Source organism: Melospiza georgiana, chromosome 2, assembly GCF_028018845.1.
Source record: "Melospiza georgiana isolate bMelGeo1 chromosome 2, bMelGeo1.pri, whole genome shotgun sequence".
NCBI lineage: Eukaryota > Metazoa > Chordata > Aves > Passeriformes > Passerellidae > Melospiza > Melospiza georgiana.
The window spans coordinates 110,401,233-110,425,509 of NC_080431.1; the positions used below are offsets into that span (position 1 = coordinate 110,401,233).

At 39.2% G+C, this 24,277-nt stretch overlaps 1 protein-coding gene across 1 annotated transcript in view; it reads right to left on the reverse strand.

The window, feature by feature from the left end:
- The window catches only part of DMD (dystrophin), a 1,043,539-nt gene extending 1,023,971 nt beyond the window's left edge, over nt 1–19,568 (reverse strand). The window contains 1 exon segment of the mRNA XM_058043463.1: nt 19,302–19,568. Coding sequence (XP_057899446.1) covers nt 19,302–19,398 — 97 coding nt within the window. The 5' untranslated portion in view covers nt 19,399–19,568.
- Nucleotides 19,569–24,277: the final 4,709 nt, after the last annotated feature.

Consider the following 24,277-nt stretch of genomic DNA (forward strand, 5'->3'; position numbering starts at 1 on the left):
CCTGTTGAGCCACTGAAATACAAAGCCAGTTAAGAGAAAAAAGAGATGTTAAAGCCATCTTTAACATCTAAAGCCTAGTAAGATCTATTTATCATTGTGTTTGCAGGCCCAGGTTTCGGTGCATCTGGAGCTTGGTCAGAGTAAACAAATCTGCACTCTGAGTACTGACAAAGGGAGCTCCTATCAGCCTGCAAAAGACAGCACAGGAAGAGGCTGAGGGTGTTGGTAACAACCATGCTGGGGCTCAACAGGGGACATGGGGAAGTGCAAGGCTTGGTGGCATATTAATAGCTTTTTTTCTAAGTTTCTCCCAAACAGCATTTCTCTTCAGCAGTGTCTTCAGCAGCAGAGGTTTATATCTAGAGAAATTTATGACCTTTTTACAAAGTCTATTTCATAACGACATTCCTATCTTTTCTCCAAAACTAAAATCATTCCAAAAACCTACACTAACTTACTCTTGCTCAAAGAGAATAACCTGTCATCTTTAATATCACACAATACCTGCACAAAGATTTACATCACTTCTAGGAGCTTGGTCAGCTGTTTCTGTGTTAATGTGGCCCACCTCAGCACAGAGTTTCACAGCTGAAAACTTGCTGAGGTGACACCCTCATTACCAAGAATGTAATTTGGAAAAATATTTTTAAAACAGGTGTTCCACATACATACTGTAAAAGAGGCACAAAGGGCTCTGTTAATACTTTCAAGAACCTTGAATGCTTAAATACTTTTTGAGCCCATTTTGACCACTGTGTCAAAAAAAAATCATACTGAATTATGTCACTCTAAACATAAAAGGCATGGAAATCATTTGGATAATTGAGCACATGAATAAAAATAATGATTGCTTCATTGGATGCTGTAGAGCTTACAGATAAGAATAACACCTTTGTTGTGTAGGTTTTACAAACTCTGTGAGACTAACTGCCTCAGCACAAGGATTTCTCCAAAAAAAAAAAAAAGAGGTATGCACTCTACTCAAAGCTCAGAGCACACACTGAGCTTTCATATACTCAGGGGTTTTGCTGATTCAAGTATCAACATGAGCTCTGAGGAGCAGCAGCAAGCAAACTTTGGTCTCCAAAGTCTGGTTAAGACAGCATCCAGCATCAAAATACAAGTTCCAGGAGAAGGAAAGCAAACAATAGTGCTGTTAACCCTATTGGTCCATAAGCTCTCAGATATCAGTGAAATTCTTTGCCAATCTTTTTTAAATTAACTGCCCAATCATTAAAATAAGTACTAGCCAACAAATCTCTGTATTATACTAACATGAAGAGGGGCCTTATATTGGTAATAAAATATTTAATTACTAATAAAACTCCATTAACACTTGAAACATGGATACTGGGATGCTAAAATAAGCTTAAAGATTCATGAACCAAGTCTGTCTCCAAGACAGACCACCCACAACCCTCTCAAGTTTCACTTACCATTGGGATGTGGGAGAAACGATCAATTTAAAGAAAGATGAACAGGATGCAGTGGGCATCAGTAGTGAGTACACACATAGCTTCACATTATCTTCTGAAGCTAAAGGAAACTATTTTGAAAAGTCACTCTTCTACAATGAACTGTAGCAGGAAGAAATATAAAAGCATTGTGTAATACATGGAACTATAAAAAATACCAATATAAGAAATTCACAGATTTGTCTGTGTGTGCATGAATGTAGTTCAAATGATAGTAATGCAAAAATGACTTGGATGCACCTCAGAAGGTGGAGGGAGCCTTGGGCTTATGTGCAGATAGACACTGTAGAGAGCAGGAAGACTATTATGCTATTAATCCAAGACCCATACCTCAAGTGTAACTTTCTGAGAACTACATCGGTTTGTCCTTTTAGGAATTGCAACATTCATTAAGAAATATGATAATTCAGATTTTCTGTCATCATAAACCCTTCCATTCTCTCCTCAAAAGTAAAAACAACCATAAAATGGAGCTGCTTCTAAGCACTTCAATCAGTTAGTTACAGGTCACAGCTTCTTGATGAAAAATTGTTTTCAAGTACCAGTTACAAAAGCACGTCTCAAATATGAGTTCTGTAATTTTATTATAATTTGAAGAGTTTGTATGCACAGCTGAAGAGGAGGTGCAAGGCACTGCTCACTGTGTAGCTAACACACAGGGAATGCCGGAAGAGGAGAAGCAATCCACTGCAAAGGGATGGCAACCAGGGAAAAACACATTTGAAAAGTGAAGACATTTGAGAAACCTACTCATGGAGAGATCACAGAAAAATGTTGGCCAAGAACATGCAGAAATCACAGTCATCAAGCAACACATCGATTGACAAAGTCAATGAACAGATGAAGTCAAGCAAAGTCAAGGTAAAAATTTGTAGTTACAGCAGAGCCTGCCAGCTGAGTGAGCTGAGAGGCTGAGGCAAGTTCTCAGCTAGGGAAGGAGTATTTGTTCTGAGAGGGTGATTAACCAGTGCAACCCCACTGCCAAGAGCAGTGACACACACAGCAGTTGTTGCTCCTTTCCGGGTGTCTTCCCAAGAGCTACGCTCCAGCCAAACCAGGATCCAAACCAGGACCAGCAAAGGGGTGCCTGTGCAATTTATAATGATCTGGGCTTCACAGAAGGTCAGATGGAATGATCTAATGGCCTTCCCTGGTGTTAAATTCTCTCACTCACACAGAAAGAGGCTGACAGAGCACTGCACTGCCTGAGCCCCATCTTGCATGTGCAGGTCAGATCAGTGCTCCCCCTCAGAAGGAAAAAGCAGAGTGTATTACAGAGCACACATTGAGCACCAGGGACCCACTGCAAATGCTGCTGGCAGGGCACTGAAGACTTGAGGCAAAGATTGTGGAACTTACTGAAATTACTGATGATTTCCCTTCAGGAGGAACCTGTTGAAGGGCTTTTATTTGCTTAAAAAAGCAAATAAATGTAACTGTGAAACTTCTCTCCATATATAGAGAACATCACTAGCAACCAAAAGAGAGCAGATATTTCTCAATAGTACTGTGGCGACACAGAAAATCCAGACCAGAAAATATTTAGTAACAGTTCTGACATCTCCACCATCATATCATCTTACTTACACCCACAATATAGGGAGAAGATAACAGTATTTTTCTTCACAAATTATATATATTTAGCCTATTTTTTTTGCAGTCAACCACAGCTCAGACAAATCTGATCTTCCCTCCTAGAAGGACTATACTTACTTTTTTTCTAAGACCAAGAATGTTATACAATACCAATACAACTCAATTACTTAGAAAGGCAGATCTGGAATACATGATCTTGGTGAAAGCTCTAACTCACACTTAAGACAAAAAACATGCTCAAAAGTTCAACCCAGTATTTTTTCTTTTCTATCATCTTTCAAAGATTTTTACCTATTTTTGGCACTAAAAGTATTGGCTTTTCCCCTAAAAAATTGCACAAGAATAACTACCCATGCCTCAAAAACAACATCAGGTTCTCAGGACATTTAGACTCAACAAATATTACAGAGGCCCTTTGTGAGCTATGTATAGTTGGAAAAATCAAATTTCATCTGCCACTCTGTCAGGCTGCATTCCAAAATCATTTTATCACTGCAGTGAATACCAAGATATTTATCTTTCCTGGCCAGGTTAATCTTGTGTTTCATAATTATCATGACTGCTGTAAACACATTCAGTTCTGTTTCTGCACTTGCTAGTGGTGCCAATTTGAGGGGAAGTTGAGCTTAAAGAGAGTTGCATTTATTTACTTTTAACTTTAAGGCAACAGCAGAAATTAAAAAGTGTGCTTCATTGGAGATTTATTACTAGACATGTGATGATAGCTTTCGAGTTATTTTTTTTTAGCCTCTAACTAAATCGCAATCTAATTGCAAGGCTACCAGATTTACAGTGTTCCAGGCAGGAAAGGCTCATGAGTACTGTGAACAGAGTTGGATGGCAGCATCTGTCTGTCTGTTTGTGAACCTGTGGTGTGCACACATACCTAAATTTTGATGAATTTTCCACAGCACTTCTTGGGATTCCCCCCACACACCCCATTTCCTTTGACTGTATGACAAACCCTTGGGATGCAGCATGTTCTGTCTGTCTGCAGGCCTGGCAGCCTCACCACCCTCCTGTGCAACACAGCTAAACAGTTTGCAGCTCCAGATTTGGCTCATCTGGAGTTGGCATGGCTCTCTTCACTGCACGCTGTAGTTGTGCCCTAAAGCAGTGGAAAACATGGTCAGCCTGGGATCTTTCCTACTAGACTGCCATTCCTAGTGCAGATTATTAGCACCATTCCTATGAGCATCTGCTCTCCTCCTGCTTTGAGTAGGAGAAGACAAATAGCACCTTTGTCCCTGCTCTCAATGGCAACAACCACGCAAAATGCAAGGCTCAGAAAAGCTGGAGAGACACAGAGAGAAAACAAGGAAAGAACATGACCCTGCCTGGGGACACTGAAGGCTTCTGTGTACTTGTCAAAAGGCCAATCAAGATTTAAACCTTGAACAGTTCCTTATCAAAAGCCAGTGTAGGATATGTGGAGCTCCAGCAAAAGACTGAAATGTGTGGTTTAGAGGGTTGAGCATATCCTTTAGTTCAGAGGATGCAAAAGTTGGAGCAAAAGTCAGACTGCAAACACCCCCCATAGGTTTTGATTCCATTTAGCTTGTAGGAAATTGCCATCTCTCACTGCATCACTTCAGAAAAACAAAGGTGAAGAGAATAGACTTTACCTAAACTTAGCAGAAATGAGCTATGTTTTGAGGTCTAAGTGCAACCCAAGCAAAAGCTGAACAAAGTAGTAAAGCTCTGGCTAGTTTGTATTAACAGGGTCAGCAAAGGTATATGGAGTAGACACAAGAAGCAGAGCTTCCAAATCTTGCTTCTCTCGGTCTTTAGCTCAATATTCTAGAGGGAAGCCAGAAGATACAGAAACAGACAGAATACACTCATGATTACAAATCACCAGAGTCTTTCAGAGATAAGATTCTGACATAATAATAAATACAATTATCTCATAAGAAGAGGGAATACATATGTATATAGATAAGTATTAACATATCAGGATTCTCTTATTTTGTTTTCTCTAGACTTCCAAAATCTCCATGTAAGTCTTAACATTGCTGGAAGTGCCCAAGCTGTATTGGGCTTTGAGCAACCTGATCTAGTGGAAGATGTCTCTTTCCATGGCAGAGCAGTTGGAACCAGATGATCTTTATGGTCCATTCAAATCCAAAGCATTCTATGATTCTACAAAAAAAAATAATCTACTCTTCTAGAAAGTTTAGACAAGCTTCCTTCACCAGACAGTAGGGAGAATAAATTGGAGGCTGTAAATCCATGCTCCCATGCTCTTATGAAGAGATTGAGACAGTATGACTTGTCTGACTTGCAGAGTTCTGGGGCTACATCACAAGAAAAGCAAAATGTGCTTAAAAAGCATCACAAATGAAGTGGATAAAGTCACCTTTGGCTTCTGCTGCAGAAGTGACAATATGGCAAAGTGAAGCAAAAGCCCAGGGCCACAAGCCTCATTAGCATAACTAACAGCAGATTAAGCTGAAAGAATATGACTCATTGATCCACATATTCCCCAGCTGTACTAAAAATAGCTACACAGAAGTAGACAAGATATCCTCCAAATATGGAAAAATCCCTCCAAAAAAGAAGGTCTTAGGGAATCTAAACCCAAAGAAAACTTCTTTCTCTTTTTAAAAACTGCTCTTGGTAACTTGACAATTCACAATCAAGTAATTAGCTCTATGTGTGACAATAGGCAGGGCAGCTCAAAAAAAATAGAAAAAAAAATAGAAAAAAAAAAAGCCACATGTTAGAGAAGGGCCAAAAAATGGGTTCAGTTAGAGCTGTCTTTGCTGGAGAGAGTTCTCTGAGAGGGGTAATTCCAGCCAGGCTGTCAGCAGCTGTAATGAGGGCAGATGAGGAGGAGAAGGTGGCTCAGTGTGTAATAGAAATTACACACATTTGAACACAATCCAAGAGCTAAGGAATTACTAATTTCCACAATTATATTAATAACAAAGTGGGTAGGCTGTGGAGACTGGTCAATTTTACAGGGCAGTAAATGCTACCACAGCTATTGAGTGTGGCTGGGAGGTGACCAAGACCACATCCACTGCTTATTTTTCAGTTTAAGCATATCTGACAGAAGAGTCAATGTGGTACACACAGTTCAAAGTGGCAGCAACATACCTGTCCTGTTTGCTTTGCATGGTTTGAATCTAATCTTGCACAACTACAGGTAGGATGACAGTGGCATGCAAAACAAGTTGATGTGATGCATGAAATAGGTATGTCACTTCAGCTTTTATCTGAGAGCTTCAACAGCCAAACAATTTCTTTTACATCTCTGGAGAACGCTACACATTAAATTTAACATGAGTGTTAACTACTGGCACCTTAAATCTTCAATATCATCTACAGTTCTCATAAAATATGGCATATAAAAGAAATAAAAAGAAGACTCAAAGTGCATGGAAGATGTAGCAAATATTAAAAGGAAAAAATAAGAGGTGAAAATAATATGAAGGACAAGAACATATCACTAAAAATGTTAAGTACTGATTAACAAAATGAAAATATAAGATAGTTATACAAAAATAAATAAACTGATTTAATTTATACATTTTATAAAGAACTGGGACCATTAAATTAGTATGTGCACCAAGCTCTGGAAAGAGAAAATTCCTAAGGTTAAGAATGGTTCTCCTTTCTGTAGGAATTGCTTTTCAGGTTCTCTGGATGGAGAACTGATACGGGAAGAAACACACATGTCCTGTATTAATTAATATAAAATTAGCTCACAGAGAAGGTATTGGTATTCCACCACTAATGCCTAAATGTCTTTGAGACAGAGGATGTAGGAAGTCAACTCAGTAGTTCTAACACTAAGTTAGGTTACAGCTGAACTTGGGATGAAAGTTGGGATGGGGGCTCTTCCCCTGCAAACCCCAATTTTTCCTGTGTTTCCAAACAGAGAGCACAGATTCCCAGAGATGAACCTGGTGACCCTCAGTCACTAAGCACAAGATGCAAGGCTGCTTCAAAGGGTGCTGTGCCACTGTCAGCAGTGCCAGGCACGTGTTGCAGGGTGAGACAGCATCTCCCTGCCTGGGAACAGGTTCTGTCAATGCTCCTTCTCAGGCCAGCTCCACACACAAAATCACGCTGCTTTTCTCAACACTGTAAAGTCTGAATTACAAGGACTTTTACCCTGGAGGACATGTAATGTTCAGTGTTCAGAAACACAGAATAAAACACTTGAGTAAGTAAATAGGAAACACTTAATTCTCTCAATTATTTTATTCAAGGTATTTCACTATCTGCCTATCCACTCTCCTGAGGGAAACAAGCTCAATCACTCTCATGCTGTTTACTTTCCAGGGTTAACAACATTTACTTTAATATTAAACTTCAGGCTTGATCTTAAATGCCTGCAGATAGGTTACCAAGGAGCAAATATCTGAGGGCTCAAATCATAATTTTTTTTTTCCTCTGAGCTGAATTCATGCACCATGATGGAACCATGCTGTGAGTCACTTGAAATGCATGGAGAAAAACAAAAATTTTCAAATATACACAAAGATGTGTTCTTTGGTGTGTTCTCTAGACCCAAATAACTTTTCTCTCTTTCTTAAGGGACTCATTCTACAACAAATAGTTACAGAAGTAAATAGAAGCTGCTTCATTTTAGGCGTATCTACTGCACCCTTATTTCTCATGCCAAGAAAGAAAAAACAAACCTCCTTCTCTACTGTGGCTTCTCTATTCTCTACTGTGGCTGAATCAGAAGGTCCTTAATGCCCTACTTTTTTCCTGAAATAGTATCAGTATTAATATTAGCAATCAAAATATTTGATATTGCAACCTGGTAGTATTACAGTATCAAAAAACCTGAAAGAACAAGCCAAAATTTAGGAAACTATAATAATGTAATTAATGAAATTAATCCTGCTTCATGTACAGATGAGCTTTCTCTTGCTGAATTTCAGGTTCTGTAGTAACTCACCACATATCTCCTATATTGTTCTTGAGCAATGGAGCTCATTACTTGCTACAAGGAGTTGGAATATTCCAAACTACTTGCAAGCTCTACCACCCAGACAAATTACTTCCAGGTGCAAAGCAACATGCCAGAATGTACAAAGAAACATCACATATCTAATCTAAAAATGCATCTGCAATAAAGATTAACACTGCATTCCAGTAATGGGTTGGGGTAATTTCATTTCTTTGGTTACAAGGAGAGAAAGTACTGCCAGGCTTCCATAAATACACTTTGAGTGACCTCCAGAAGGAGCAGATGAAGATGTGAACTTGACCCTTTCTAATCAGTTTGCTGCCTCCTCCCCAAGTCTACTTCACTGTAGGAAGGAGAGATATCCACGAAAAGCCAGATTTCCATGGGTGTCTCCACTGAACCCTAATGTTCACCTTGATGTTTAAGCCTGTTCTCTAAATTCCATAAAGAAGCCAGAAATAACATGCACCTCACAAATTTTGACAAGTGGGCCAAAACCACTGCTGAGCTGTTGCACAATCCAAACACCAACAGATAAATAAAAATAAATAACAAAAACTGTCTTGGCCCCAACAAAAGAATTGTGGCTCCTTACATTTTCCAAATCTTTTACATTTCCTTTGTGTTGAGTTAGGCCTTCAGAGGCCTACAACCTCAAAAATTAAAATAAGGCTTTTCCCATTTTTAGTTAAATCTTGGAAGAGGAACCACTGCAGTTTTCCATGTAGAAACAAGCTTGGTGCTATCAGACTCTCAATATCTGAAGCTCAGAGGGTCAACAAACCAAGCTCTTTAATTCTAAGTACAAGAGCTGAAATTATTAATTAATAAAATAAGATGGTCCCAAGGCAATGCCCATTGCATATATATATATATATATATATATATACACACACACACATATATATATATATATATATATATATATATACACACATATAGCACCCCTACTGAACAACTGCACTGGTTCAAACCTAGATCCTGTTAGCAATGGTAGAAAAGCAGCCCAGTCAATCTCCAGAATACAACATGTTACACCAGACAGCTTCCAACACCCTGCAAAGGACATCCTGCTTTTCCCCCATCTGACAGCAGCCCCATAAAACATTTCTTGACGCCTTCTCAACTTGAAGACCCAATGTGTTTTTTTCCTTCCCTGATTGTCTCAGAATGATGAAACAATTCAAATACTGTGAAAGCATTTATTCCCACACACTCTGTTAGGAAAAACAGATATTATTTGTACAACCAGTGTGTTGTAAAATGCCAAAGACACCCATTTGAGTAGCACTTTTCTTAAGGACAAAAACACTTCTGTGATTATTTTTATGACATATCTTTTTTAATAAAGCTTTTTTCCTCTTTTTTTTTTACCCTTTTGAATTAATAGCCTGTCACAGCCACAGCACCATATCTCTTTCAGTTTTAAGTGCTTAAACGTGAGGAAACATCCTTAGAATTTGTTAAACTCAAGATTTGATTATATGTTATTAGTACAGCTAAGGAATATTTTTGATACATTAAATCCCTCTCTAGGACACAAAAACATTAGCAATGCTAGACACTCCTGATGTTGCTCAAATAAATTCCTCATGCCCCTAATCTTAGCTCAGGTCTACACAAACTACAGCAGCTTTAAAACAGTAATAATGTCCTTTGCAATCTGTATTTTCATCATCTTTTCAGGGCAAGTTCTGGATAAATACCTCTGGAGTGACTCTGCTTCAAATAGAGAGCAGTTTAACCTTACAAACTTTCTTGTTTTCCCAAGTATCAGCTGTGGTCCACACCCACACACTCTAATACCAGTTATCCCTAAAAATGACCAACCTTGAGTCATTATGTCCTGTCAATTTGGTAAGCTCGGGTGGAATAATTCTGTTTAACCTAACTGTGGTGGGATGACCTTGGTCAGCAGCCAGACACCCACCCAGGCTCAACAGGACAAGAGGAGAAAACAGAATGCACAATCTTGTGTCAACACACAGAGAGTAACTTACCAGTTATGTCATGGGTAAAACAGGCTCATATTGGGGGAAAATGATGTAAATTATTGCCAATTAATTTAGAGTGGGATAGCAAAAAGCAAAGACAAAATTATTGAAATAATACCATATCCCTTCTTTTCCCAGGCTCTTACCTCCCACTGCTCTGACTCTGCAGGACACAGGGTGATGGGCAGTGGGGGCTGTGCTCAGTCTGGAACAGCTCCTCCCTTCTGCTCCATCTTCTTCACACTTTTCCCCTGGATCCAGCCTGGGTCCTCCCACAGGCTGCAGCCCTTCAGGAACTACCCACTCCCTCTGTGGGCTCTCCATAGGCTGCAGCTTCCCTTAGGGCAGCCCACCTGTGTCCTCCAGGGACTGCCTTGTGGGTGTTTGCTCCAGCACAGTCTTCTCCAAGAGCTGTAGGGAATCTCTTTTCCAGAACTGGGAGCACCTTCTCCTATCCTCCTCTGACCCTGGTCTTCCTCCTGCTGTTTCGCACTGTTTTCCCCTCAGCTGGCACAGGGCAGAGCTTTACCCTTCCTCAAACTGGCTTTTACTGAGGCACCACCAGCTTGGCTGTGCCCTGGAGTGGATCACTGGAGCTGGCTGCAAGCAGCTGGGTCAGGCCCCTGGCCTTTTCTCCTAGAGGCCACCCCTTGAGCCCCTTCCCCTGGGCCATCAACCTTGCCAAATACATTCACTATGAAAGAGGGATCACCACTGCCAAAACCTCTGTGCCCAGTTCTCCCTCCACACCTCCATCCAGGGGAGTGCTGATGCTGGTGAGGCCAATGCTTCCCAGTCCCATACCTACACTGGGGGCACAAAAAATGGCTTTTCCAGTCTTGTCAATGCAGCTCTGTCCAGCTGCAACTACCAACAGGAGTTTGTTTTCCCTTTAAACTAACTGGAGAGAGATGGGGCTGTCATGGTTTGATGCTGGCATAATGTCAGTGCCTCCATGAAAATATATTCTCCCTCCTTGACCACAACCTCCCAAAAAACTCACTTCCTTATCAAACCAGGACACTGACCTAATAAACAAAATAAAACAACGATTTCAGCACTGATACACCTCGCAGTAGTTTCTTTGTGCTTTCTCATTTTTCTACAACTTCTGGGGTAAGGTGTTAAACCAGAAAACTGTGCTGCAACACAAACCAAGTACCTTGTGTTTTCTTTCCTGAATCATAATAATGCTGTTCTGAGATGGTTGTTCACTCAAGTAAAAAGTTATCTCCTGGCCTGGCCTGCAACAAGTTGCATGAAGCAACAGCAGAATTAGTCCTCTGAATTGACACCACTGCATCTCCCCCATCTAATTGACTGGCTCTTTTATTCTCTCTTTCAGTGTAGATGTTTCATGTCCCTCTCCCTCTGTTTCAGTGTTTCTGTGGAAGTACAGGCTGTGGAGGATTCCCAATGACATACCTATCTCTGGCTCACTCACAAACTGCAATGCCTAATAAGGGTACCTCTGTTTCCATGGCATCTCAGAATCATCAATGGGTGGCTCGTCTCTGCACAGCACAATTTTCATTCAGTGTAAAATCCTCAAACTGTGAGCACCAAGAATGCCATAAAATGCAATCCCTCTTCTGCTTAGGGTATTTACAGCTTCACAGCTGGTCAAGGTTTGCAGTCATCATTCTGTGCCTGGTTTTCAAGATACAATGCAGACCCTTCACATTAATTACATATTGTTCCCTAGAGCAAAGTCACTTTTCTCTGTGATTTCTCACATGCCACAAACACTGATGTCACAAAATAGATAATAAAGCATCCACATTAGATAATAAGAAATTAATGCATGTTCTGCTCTCTAGGCTTAGGCAGATATACAAAATTGTGTGCTACAACAACAGAGCTGCTTGGGCTGCTTCTTTTTGGATGGGTCGGCCAGGTCACACAGAATATCACAGTAAATACCATTTTCACTAAGGACTCATTAAGGAAAAATTCATTTGCTTGTTGCCAGAGGAATAACCCTAATTGGTTCTCTTCAGCAGTTTACAACTTCCCTACTGTTATGGGGCCCTCATCATCTGCACTAACACTTTGTCTAAGGCTGATGATTCAAAGTCACATTTAGGCCCACACAGTTCAACAAACAGTGCCTGTTAGAAAAGTGTAGGATTAGGTATTTTGACAGACAAGCAGATATTATTACTTCAAGCGTTTTTACCTTGCTAAAGAAACCCAACAGGAAATTAAGAACAGATTCTCTGAAGGAAGCAAACCATATTTGATTTTTCACATTCTGAGGGCATTTGATTGTGCCGGTTTTACCTGGCATATGATGCCAGAGTATGTCAAGAATTTTCAATTTTTGCTTCTTCATTACATCCTTAAATTAGCAGCCTGAGAGTCTCCTCATAACCCTCACTGCCTCAGGATTTGTTTGTTCTTGGTTCAGGTAGCATCATAACTGATCACTTACCTAATTCTCATTATTTCTGAAGTTTTGAAAAATAACACAGCCTGGGAATAAATATAATTAGGGATTTATCAACATCTGTGATATGCTTTTGGTTCTTGGCTTCTGCAGAAATATCTGGAGACATAGCTTTAATCACACTGGGATGGCAATTTATTTCACTGTTCTTGAAATGTTTTGCTAAGTACCAAATTCATTCATAAGATAAAAATCCCTTGTGCCTTTCAGTAGTCCAAAACAAGGCCACTAAGAAATGAGAATTCAGTAATTTTACTATTAGCTTGAGAGTTATCACAGACACTGAACCATAAACATCTTAAAGTTCTTAATACCCTTAACTTCAATCTTCAGTCACTGAATATTTCAATGGCACCAAAACTACTTCACTAAAGCACTCTGTTTAAAAAAATTCTTTCCATTTGGACTCAGAAGAATATAGATATAACACTTTCCATGTACATGAATGTGTTTAATGCCTTTGCTTTTCTGCCTTGTTATCAAACCTGATTCAGTCACAATTCAGGGCCTGCAATCATTACTGAAGACAACAGGTTGAGTATTTAATTGTTTGCAATCCTTCCCAACAGTGAATGGAAACCAGCCTGGGACCGGAAAGTGAAAAGTTTTGGGGTGTTTTTTGTGGTTTTTGGTTTTTTTGGTTTTTCGTCAAAACCCTTAATTAAAACAAATAGATCAAATTTCAGCTTGCTCTTTGAAAAAATGGTTTTTGTACCATGGGATATTTGTCAAATACCATTTGGGGCCATTAATATAAAATTACAGAGGAATTCCCATTATAAATGATATTTTGTAGTAATATGAAATAAAGATGTGTTAAATATGAGCACAGTGTGGGAATATTTAAAAGATTTTTGTTACAAAAAAAAGAGATAAAATTATTAACTTCTTCCCAGTATCTGTGCTTTATTTTTTGCAAAAGCAAAAGTGTGACCTGCATAATGGCTGTAAAAAAATAACAAGCTAGTCATAAAAAGAAAGTCTACAGAAAGCAGCATGTGGTAGTTTTATTTAGTGTGGCTTTTAAGTTTCAGGGAAACAGATCAATATAGATGATCAAAAGTGAATGCTAAAAAAATTTGATGCCATGAAGAAATTCCTCATACTCTTTATTCCTAATTATCAGAAGGACACAAAAAGAGGTGAAGGTGAGACTATATAAGAAAACACAACTTTCAAGTAGCTCAGTTTTTGTGCAACTTCTGTGTTAACTTTTCCTGATCTTCGGATTTACCCAGTTGTGGCAAATTTTGGGCAGGAGGGAATGGAGAGGAAGGGAAAAAAAGAAAGAAAAAAGAAGAGTCTTGTCAGCATTGGTCAAAACCAACTGTATGTCCTTGGCATCTCGAGCTTCTGTATCATCCAGCAATTCAGAGAACTGGTTGTGCTATGTGCAGGATCTTCAGGGGAACATAAATGAAAGAAAGACCTTGTACTAAGCTGGGCAACTTGAGGATACTAACAAAAAAACCCTGTTTGACTGATCATGATTTACTTTTCAGATTTTCCTTTTTTAAGACTAAGATCTAAACTAAAGATAACAAAAGCCAAATAAACTGCAGTGCAGCCAGAAGTTCCTGATTTTTACAAACAGGTGCATGTTGCATCCTTATTCTGATGCGCAGATGCTCAGACCATTGAGAACAATTTAAAAAAATGCAAGCAAAACTATTATTACTTCTCTTTTGCCATTTCTGGTAAAGCCCTGATTTCTCTTCTTTTACATCTCCATTTCAGCTCTGCCTGTTTCATGACTGTATCACTGAGTCTATCATGTCCAGCTCCTGTTTCATATCCTCAGTTCTGCAGTGAATCTCATGGATATTTTGGAGCTAGTGGCATAGAGCAGGAAAGATCCAACACCACTGCTACCTTGTAGTTTAAGAAATCATAGAATAGTTTGAATTATAAGGGACCTTTTAAAGGTCATCTAGTCCAACCTCAGCTAGACTGAGTTGCTCAGAGCTCCCATCCAACTTGAATGTTTCCAGGGATGGGACAAGCACCACCTTTCTGGAAAACTCGTTCCCATTTTTTACCCCTCTCACTTGCTTTTTCATTAAAACTTTTCCTCCTTCAGTTTAAAACAATTCTCCCTTTTCCTATCACTTACAGAGCCTTGTAAAATGACCCGCCTCAGCTTTCTTTTAAGTGCCCTTTAGGTACTGGAAGGCTTCTCTGGGCCCTCCCCAGAGCTTCCTCTTCTCTGGGCTGAACAACCCCAACCCTCTCAGCCTGTCCTTGTAGGAAAGGTGTTCTAACCTTCTGATCATCTCCATGGCTCTCCTCTGGACCCACTCCAGCAGGTTCATGTCTTTTTTGTTTTAGGAGACCCACACATGGACCCAGTACTCCAGGTGGGATCTCACAAAGGCAGAGTAGAGGAAGAGGTTAAAATATATGATTTCAGGGATATATGGTTTAATATTTTGTGAAAAAAAAACAAAACCACAAAACAAAACAAACAAACAAAAAACCACACCAAAATAAAACAAACCAACCCAAAAAACCCCAACGTCTATAAGGGTTAGCGAGAAAGGATAATCTTTAGCATTTATTATCAAGCATGTCCCTCTCTAAATTGTTAGTAATCTTAATTCTGTTACACATCATGAATAATTAAATTAAAAACCTACAAAATGTGAACTCTGTGTTTTGAAGGACAAAAATACTTCCCTCTTTGCTAATAGCCTTAATTTATTAATACATTTTACTTAGATACAATATGTCTTTGTATAATGTTTTCTGGCAGTACATAACCAGATGCTCACTAACATCCCTTGGACAATTTGACTTCCATATGTGCCTTTCCTTATGCTTTTCTTGCAAGGCAATTATCATTCATTCATCAAATGACTGTCTCATGGAAAACCCAAAGCCCTTTCATTCCTCACCTTATGTGCAATTTACCTTCCTCCTGCCCTTCTCCTCATTCTAGTGGATTTTTAAAAGGGCAGCTTTGACTGACTGAGAGAAAGAGCACATCTTTTTTCTTGTGGCCCAGCCTCTCATAACCCTTGCCCAAGATGGTCAGAAGTACCCACACTGTGGGTATTTCTCAACTAAAATTTCAACCTTCTTCAGGAGGAACCACAAACTGAGTGAAGCAGCAGGTGACCAGCAGCAGAAAGCCAAGAGCTGCCACACTACACACATCTTCCTTTAGTCAGAAGGAAAATTCAGGACATGTCAAGATGAGGCCATTCAAAGCTAGTCCTGGGGTGCTGGTGGACAGAAAATGTACAGAAGCAGACATGGATGTGCTGACACCATAACACATTTCACAGGTCGTGGTTTTGGCTAAGACTATCCATTACAATAAATTTTAAAAACATATTATCATGGTCTAGCCTCAATTCAGTGATTTGCAAAATTAACAATCTTTGTCTCCACCATAACTGACCTCCTCCCATGCTTCTGCTGTTGAGCACAAACTGCGCAGCTCACAACAAAAAAAGATCTCTAAGGGTTGACAGTGCAGCACTGCTTCTTGCAAGGCTTCTCCAAAAAGCACTATGTCCATGCACAATTTGATTTTCTATTAACAGGACCATTCTAACCCTCATGTCACTACTAAAATTACAAGTTTCTATGAATAACATCCAAAAAGGTCAATCTCCAGTCTTCTAAACTTCATTACTCCTGGAGTGTTAGGCGGCTGTCATTTCCCTCCTCCACAAGTTTTCCACACTAACTTGAGCCTCTCCCTACCCTAATTCCCTTTTAATCCTGTAAGAAAAAGGCATTGACTGAACTTGAAAGTGGTTAACTTAACAGAGGCTGATCGGAATTGTCATTGTTCTGCCAGACTGCTCCAGCCTATATCCTTAATCTCTGTTTTTGCCTGTCACCTCACACTTCTTATTTCATGTTTTTTCCTCTTCAGTTCATGTAACCAAGTATCAACATACACCCTGATTTTTATCTATTCTTGGCTGAATTAATATTTTACCACACCTGAGGTACATATCTGTATATCTGTGTGGAAGTGAGTGTATATTTCTTGTGTTGTCACACTGCCGAGGACTACAGATTCCTTATCCTTGACTAGGATTAATAACCAGAATTATGTGAAGGAGCACATACAACTAGATTCCACCTCAGTCAGAAAATAACCTTCCAGAGTTTTCTTAATTATGTCTGGCCAACATATGAGTGACAACTCCCTGTGCCCTTGCACACCTTCTAGAACACCCTCCCAAGAAGAGATTTGAAAACATGCACTCCATATCTAAATATAAAGTGAAAGATGTCAGCTCTATAAATTACTTCAGGAAGACAGAACGGAAGGAAGATTTAAATGTAAGGATGAGAGAAAATCTGTGTGCATCAGGCAAAGGATGTACAGATAAACACACAACTGGATATCTGCATGTATCTATAGTAGAAACATCTGCTGGTTCTTATTGATGCTTCTCTCTTCTTTTTCTGTTTCCGTTCATTGCTTCCTAGCCCTCTTTATTGAATGTAGATGCTCTTTCCTTATTATTACTTTTCTTTTTTGATTACAAGTTTCTAAGATAATAAAAGGAAAGGAAAATTAATATATGGTTTCCTCGAATCTCGCCAGATCTACAATTTCATGACTAAGTTTCAACTCAATTCTTAACATTTTAAATTGTTATTTTTAATAATAAGCATTATATACCGAGCTTGCTCATTAGACAGGCCGGTATTACTGTAGGTCTATTTATAATCAACAGCTGGCTCCACCTAGTGTCCTATTAATTCATCAGTGAAAGAGAAAGCTAAAACCAAATACTAGAGCGAAAACAGAAACAAACTATAAAATCACTTGTCAGCTGGGTGATGGCCACAGACAGCATGAAGTTACAATTACTGGCATCTCAGGGAAAAAAACATTTTAAGTAACTACTGCATGATTGCCAGCCAGCACTCCAGAGACGTGAAGAGACTAAGCAGCTTCAGGAGTACAAATATAATATATGCAATCTTAAACAGTTTTACTGCTACCCTGACAGGGAGAATGGGACTTAAGGTGTTTATAGGGGTTACTCCCTCTATGGTTTCACCATGATCAACAATGAGAAAGTATTGTTACATTTAATTGAACTTCTATGAAACAGAATAAAATTTTATTTTCATCAAAACTACAGAACTATTTCTGGTTATTCATACCCCACAGTGATCCTCTCTGTTAATGAGTGCATCTCCCCTCCCAGCAGTTACAAAATCATTTAAAATGTCTCTTGTAGATGATCAAAACAGGGAAATGTTCAAGCTAAATAACACTAGCTATTAGTTTTACTAATCCTTACATTCAAACTTTCCAAAGGCTGGTTCACTGCTGTGTATCTAGAAACATCTATCTTTCTAAAACTGTTACAGTTTTACTCAGCAACATTTTGTCTTTAATAGCCTGATCCTTGTTGACAAGACAGCATAGAGTACAGCCAACCAAGTAATTTAAGATAAAGTCAGAAAAGTGAATATCCAGTTTGACAAGAGATTTCTTGATTATCCGCTGTGAAAAAAAAAAAAAAACTATAAATCTAATGAAGAATGGAGTTTACATAGAAGAAAGCATTTCGTAAAGCAAAATGATCCAAGTAATTTAACATGATCATAGCCTGAGAGCTATCAAGCAGTGTTTGAGTGGTTGTTGAACCTCTGAATAGGAAGAAAGAGAATGCCTTACATTTACAAAGCACTACTTTCACTTCTGTGATCGAGGGCGATCCACTCTGATAGAGCTGACGTCTGTTTTAAACCTGTTCCTATCACCTGTTCGGAGCAGCTCAGCCGTTTCACCCTAGTGGTGATAAAATATATTTCAATATATACAATGTACACTTAATGACTGTTCACCGTGACAGAGAGGGAGAATATATATGTTGTGGAGGGAGAGGGGGACAGGAGGAAGGATCATGTAATAAAACAATACCTACACAAAAGAAAACACCTGTAAATTTTCTCAAACTGTCTCAAAATATTCAGTTAAAAGTTCTGTTTGTGACCCATCTAAAGTATTCACAGCTACATTCAATTATTACATGAAAACCTCACAGTGCAGCACAGAACATGAATTTAATAAAATGTACACAGAAATGCTCTCTAATGTTTCAAAAATAAGAGAATACTCAAGTTCTCAACAGTTAAGCAGTTACTGTCATTTCTCATTAACAGCTTTCAGAATGCTGTCTGAAACAAGTTGATACAGAGAAATTAAGAACAGTAATCAAGCGAGAAATGACAGACCAGCTGGGTAGGCATCAAGTTGGCAAAACGTGAATACAGTTCAATAGCTGAAACAGATGCTGGAGTTGTTGAGAAACCCTGCAGGAGATATTGATGTATTTTCTTTATATAATTCTGAACAACCTGATAAATGTCGAGAGCTAAAAACTGACGGGGAATAAAACCTGTCGTAAAAACTAACTGTAAAGCAGAGACATGCAATAATATCCTTTCATTATACCAGAGCATTCAGTGCATGCATCTTCATTTCCTTGGAATTCCTCAATATGCCAATATATCAATCAGAGCTTGCTAGTGAATCAGAGGGAGCTTTTCCCAGTCTTGTTTCACATTTGTTTGTTTCTATCTACCTGAGGCTTCAGAGACTTAGAGAATACTTTATTCTTCAGTCTCATCCTAACAGAACACTCTCTTTCAAGCAAGCAATTCCCCGAGCTTGCAGGCAAGCAGGAAAGAAAGAGTAACACGAGCATAAATGAAACTGCAAAATCCATTTTGCACGAGGAATTTTGTTTTCAGAGTTTCAAGACCTCGGCAACAAATCCTCTGTCATCAATGACAGCTCATTCTAGCATATGCTTTGTCATGGTCAGTTTCTAATTACATTCATAATGATGCAATAGCTTTGATAATCCTACCTTCCATGCCAGCTGCTTTTCTTGTCACTCCATCATGCCAATAAGTTGGCTGCCGTAACAAATCAAGATAGTGCAAAACAGCATCTTTCCCCTGCATCTGTCATCTTCCTGAAAGCATTCTATTACTGCCGACTGCTGGGAACCAGAAAGTCTATTTGAATTCCAGCAGCTCCCCTTTCGCATGATTCAAGTTAGGTTAGGTGGGCATGCCTAACATGATTCTCTCCATCATTTATTATGCAGCTGCTACACCGTCGGTGTGGTAACCACTCTGACTTTATCTGATACGTCAGTCTTGCAAACCTCTACCTCCGTGCAAGCCCACGAGCCACAGAAGCATCTTGCATTTAATGAGCATTCTCCCTGCCTAAAGAGAGTGCATCTGTAAATCTGTTTCAAATCCTGCTGCTTGTATTGTCCTCTAAGGCTGATGCAAATGTTTGAAGATTTTCTCTCTTTTTTTATTCTCGCGTTTTTTCTCTTCAGAAAGCTCTCCGTGCACGCTTGAATTATTCAGCTTCAGCTAAACGTTTGCTGATTTGTGTCCAAGCAAACAGCACCTTCCCGTTGAAACTCTCTGCTCGAAAGCTACTTCTGAATAACAGTGCTGTGCGTTCAGGCTCTCAACTCTGTTTCATTTTGAACGTGGCTTTTATAGCTACACATCGACAAATACATTTAGTTCTTTTCATGCAATGAATGGCTGTCTAATGAGGGAGCTGTACATTTTTAAGCAATTTATCTAAGCCTATCTGTAGGTGACACTTGCTTTTTGTTCTTTATACATTTTAACAGTACATGGATAGCTCTGTCACAGTGTCTTGATATTCTTAAAGTGGTAAGAGCACCACCATAAGCTGCTTTTTGCCAGCCTGTGGAGGACACTTTCAAATGACAGAGTTTGCTTAACTGCTTCTGAGTATCATGAATTAAAGGGATAGGGTTGTTTTGTTGTCTTTCTATTTATATTTTCTGTTGAGTGGGGGAAAAACACGCTTGCGTCAGTGATTTCAAAAGAATATTAATAGAAATTGACATCTACACATCAATCATCCTCCAAGTCAAATTAGCTGTGTCTCCTCCCACCACTTCTGCCTGCAGTTCAGAGTCAAGGCATTTCATCTTTAATGTTTCTGGTTGCCCATAAGCTAAATAAACAACCCCAGCCCCACGGTGGAAAGTTTGAATACCTGTGAGAGAAAAAAGGGACAATTCAATAGAGGCAACAGCCTGGCTTAAACCTGATAGTTAACTGAAGTAGTGAGGGAAGAGCAAGGACTATCACTGGAGTAATGTCTCCTTCCTCAGTTTTTGCACAATGGCAAAAGAGGAGAGAGGAAGGGGGGAAAAGGCTGAGTTCCCCAAAAAAGCTTTTCCTTGTGGCAACTGCCAGCTCAGCATCACCCACCAGCTCTTGTATTCTCAGCTCAAAAGACTGATAGGTTTTTACTTAAGCCTCATTTCTCTACTCAGATTATATGCATTGAACTTTTCTATGGTTGCAATTCCTCCTCACCCTGATAGCCCCTTCCTTCCCACAAATTTCGAGTATCAGTAAAGTTCCTCAAGGTCTTGGCTGCTAAAAACAAACCTGAAAACATGAGCTCAGGGGAGATCCAAGTCACAGAAAGTAAATGGTGAGGGGGGCAGGCGGATGGGGAAACTAAATTGGTTTTGGTACAAAAACCAAAACAAAGCAAAAAATAAAGCCCAAACAAACAAAAAACTCCAAAACAAACAAAATCCAAATCAAAAAACCCAACCCCCAAAAAGAAACCAGGAAAAAAGGTAAGAGGGTTTTCTGTTTTGAAAAATGAGTAGAAATAAAAAGGCAGAATATCTGATATCTTCCTCTGGGACTCCCACAGGGGTGTTACCCGTGGGTGCCCCTGCACAGTGCTCAGCACAGACCCTGGGCAGAGGGGCCGGTTGATGCTGAGTTGCTGAATGAGAGAGAGCTCCCAGCCCTTCTGGGAGGGATCTGACTCCCTGCTCTCGCCCACATCCAAATGGCACAGCTGACACCTGAAGGAGCTAACATAGCACGGCGCCACTTCTATATGTGATACTGTATTTATTCCTAGCATGCTGCCAGAAAATGCCTTTTTAGAGATTTCATGTAAATAAAGTAGAATTACTACATCTGTTCCTCGGTCTGTAGCAGCACGTATCAACAAGCTAATTTTGCATTCAACGCAACAGAGATAGTCCTATCATATAGTTGCAAAGTGCACAACTATAAAGTTCCTATCTGAAAATACTGTCAGCTCCTTCTTTTTCACAGTTCAAGTCATTGCTGAAGTGAAACAAACCAGGCAATGAATGAGGACTGACTTTGAAGTTGCTATCAATTCCAAGTACATAAAAGATATGCTTAATATTTCACACTTCTAGCTGCATTACGATTTCTAAATCATAGACACAGCAAGAAGGAATTTACATGGTATTTCACGACAGATGAGTTTGAGCATAGATCATATACCTTGTATTTTCAGGGAAGATCTAAAGTACTCAAGAACTCAACCTAGGCTTAATTTCTAATCCAGTGGATTTTAAAATGTTGAAGATTATAGATTAAAATATCCAGAAAAATATTTTCACATGTTAGTGAGACATACAACAATGAAAAGAGAATGGGAGCATCTGGTATGGCAAAATATACTTTACCAGAATCCTATCCCACCCAGATACCTTAGAATTACAAAAAGGAAGAGAGGGAAATGAGGGAATGATGAAAAGTGTTTCCAGACAAAGAAGCATGGCATTATAGGGATGACCCACTGTGGTTTATCTTCAGTATTACTGCCCTGCAACGCAGTACAGAGTGGATGAGATACAGTTCAGCCACGCAGATATTCCTAGACACATCAGGTCTATGGGAAGTAGCCATTTTTTTTCTGGGGAGGAAAAAAACAACAAAAAAACCCCTAAAATATTTCAAATTATCTTTTTTGGAGAAGAAGGAAACTGCAGTACACCAGTGTTTGTATCCTTTGTGTGCACTAGCTGTATAGAAAAACAGCCCAGAGACAAATGGAGAATCTGGGAGGAGAAACCAGTATCAGTCATTCTGTCCACATACTAATAGGCCAGATTAATAGCTGGCTTTTGTCTCTAGCTTTTTCTGCATTTTTCTGCACAAACAACAGCCGTGGTTTCTGCATATTGTAAGTGGATTCAGCATCTGCATAGATATAATTATAGCAACCCACCCATATGGAATGAATTGCTTTAGAGAGAAAGCTCCATGGGTTGCGCTCCCAGAATCTACAATAACACAAATACATAATTTTTTTTTCTTATACAGATCTGTCCTCAGTTTGGAAAAAGCAGAAATAAATGACAAGTGGCAAAACACTCATCAAGTGGTATTCTGCTTTTTACAGTACTGGAAACTCAGTAGGCAGAGAAACTCCAGCCTATTTGGATGACAGCTCTCTTCCTAGCCCATCTACAGCTTATGGCAATGACATATCTATTTGTTTTAATTGTTTCACTGCTACTAGAGGGACTGATTGGTGCATTCAGGGTGCTTGAGTTCTATTGTGGTGGTGTGTGCACATGACAATGGTAACTAAGGTACCTTGTAGAGCCTCTCCTTGATGCAATTTCTTTTATTTTTTTGTTGTTTATCTCTTTGGAAGCACCAGTGACTCTGACCAAGCAAGAGTAAATAATGGATCACTGAAAAATATGAAGCAAGCAGATTGGCCTTGACCTTCAGCTCTACATGATGCTCTACATAATGCACTCTCTCCAGTATGCAGAAATGAATGCTGATTTTGCTTAGCAAAAATTGTTCATTTGTTTTGCTAATATATCTCCTGGAGAAAGTCAATTTCTCTTCCCTTTTTCCCTGCCTCCCATTATACTTAGGTACTTCATGCCTCTCCCCGTGAACAACTAATTCAATCGATCAATCATGCAAGAAAATACGTTAATGATATACTGTGCATGTTTAGATTAATAAACGCCTCCAATAAAAGCACTGGGAAGTTTGTTTGGATAACACAGATAGGCATTATTATTTCTTACTGTTAATCATTCTATATTAACCACTTTTCAATTATAGGATTTCTGATGAATAAGAGTAATCTGTGCATAAACAGTCACTTTCCAATATAATTAGACACACCAATACTTTCATTTTTATGACAATATTTCAACCATTTGGAGAGGAAAAGTTCTGACAATTTCAGCAAATGTAGCTTTGACTGCTCAAGATTTAAAAAAATTACTACAGACAAGTGTATTAAAAACTGAAAATTAAAAATGCATAAAAGTTCATGTCTCTATAAACCAAAAGGCCAGTGCCACCATCCTCTCCACAAGGATGCTTACAAGCCCTTTCCAACGGAAAGGTTCAGAGAGGCCTTGTCATGCAGACAGGACCATGGTGTTGGCCAGAGAGAAGTCTGGCATCTATATGTCTCAAGTCATCCAGCCAGGAACCTGACAGATATCCTAGGAGATGAAACTTTCAGGGGTTTAAAAACTTTGCTCCCCTGCACCATAGCTTATCCAGTTATTTTTGTGCAGAATTACCTTTATTTTTTTAACTGAATCCCACGTACATGAAATTCAGCTGGGCCCAGGCATTTGTCTTAAGATGAAAGCTCAAAACACACTGATCTCAAAATGTGTTAGAAGGACTTATGACCAACCTTTTGAAATAAGATTGATCATGTTTATGGCTTTTTTTTCCAAAATTTTATTACAGATGTACTTACAACAATAACAAGCAGTGATTTCCTCAGGAAGAACGGGATTTTATATTACAGGGCGTTAAAAAGATATTCACAAAAAATGCTACAGAAACAGTTCTCTGAGATGCAGAGCACGGCACACTAAAACGTGGATACTCTACATTAATTCTGAATATTGCTGTGTGATTTAGTCATCTGAACACTGCTGCAAATGTGGATAATATAATCTCTCACATGCAGTAACTATTGAGGATTTTTAATGTCAACCTC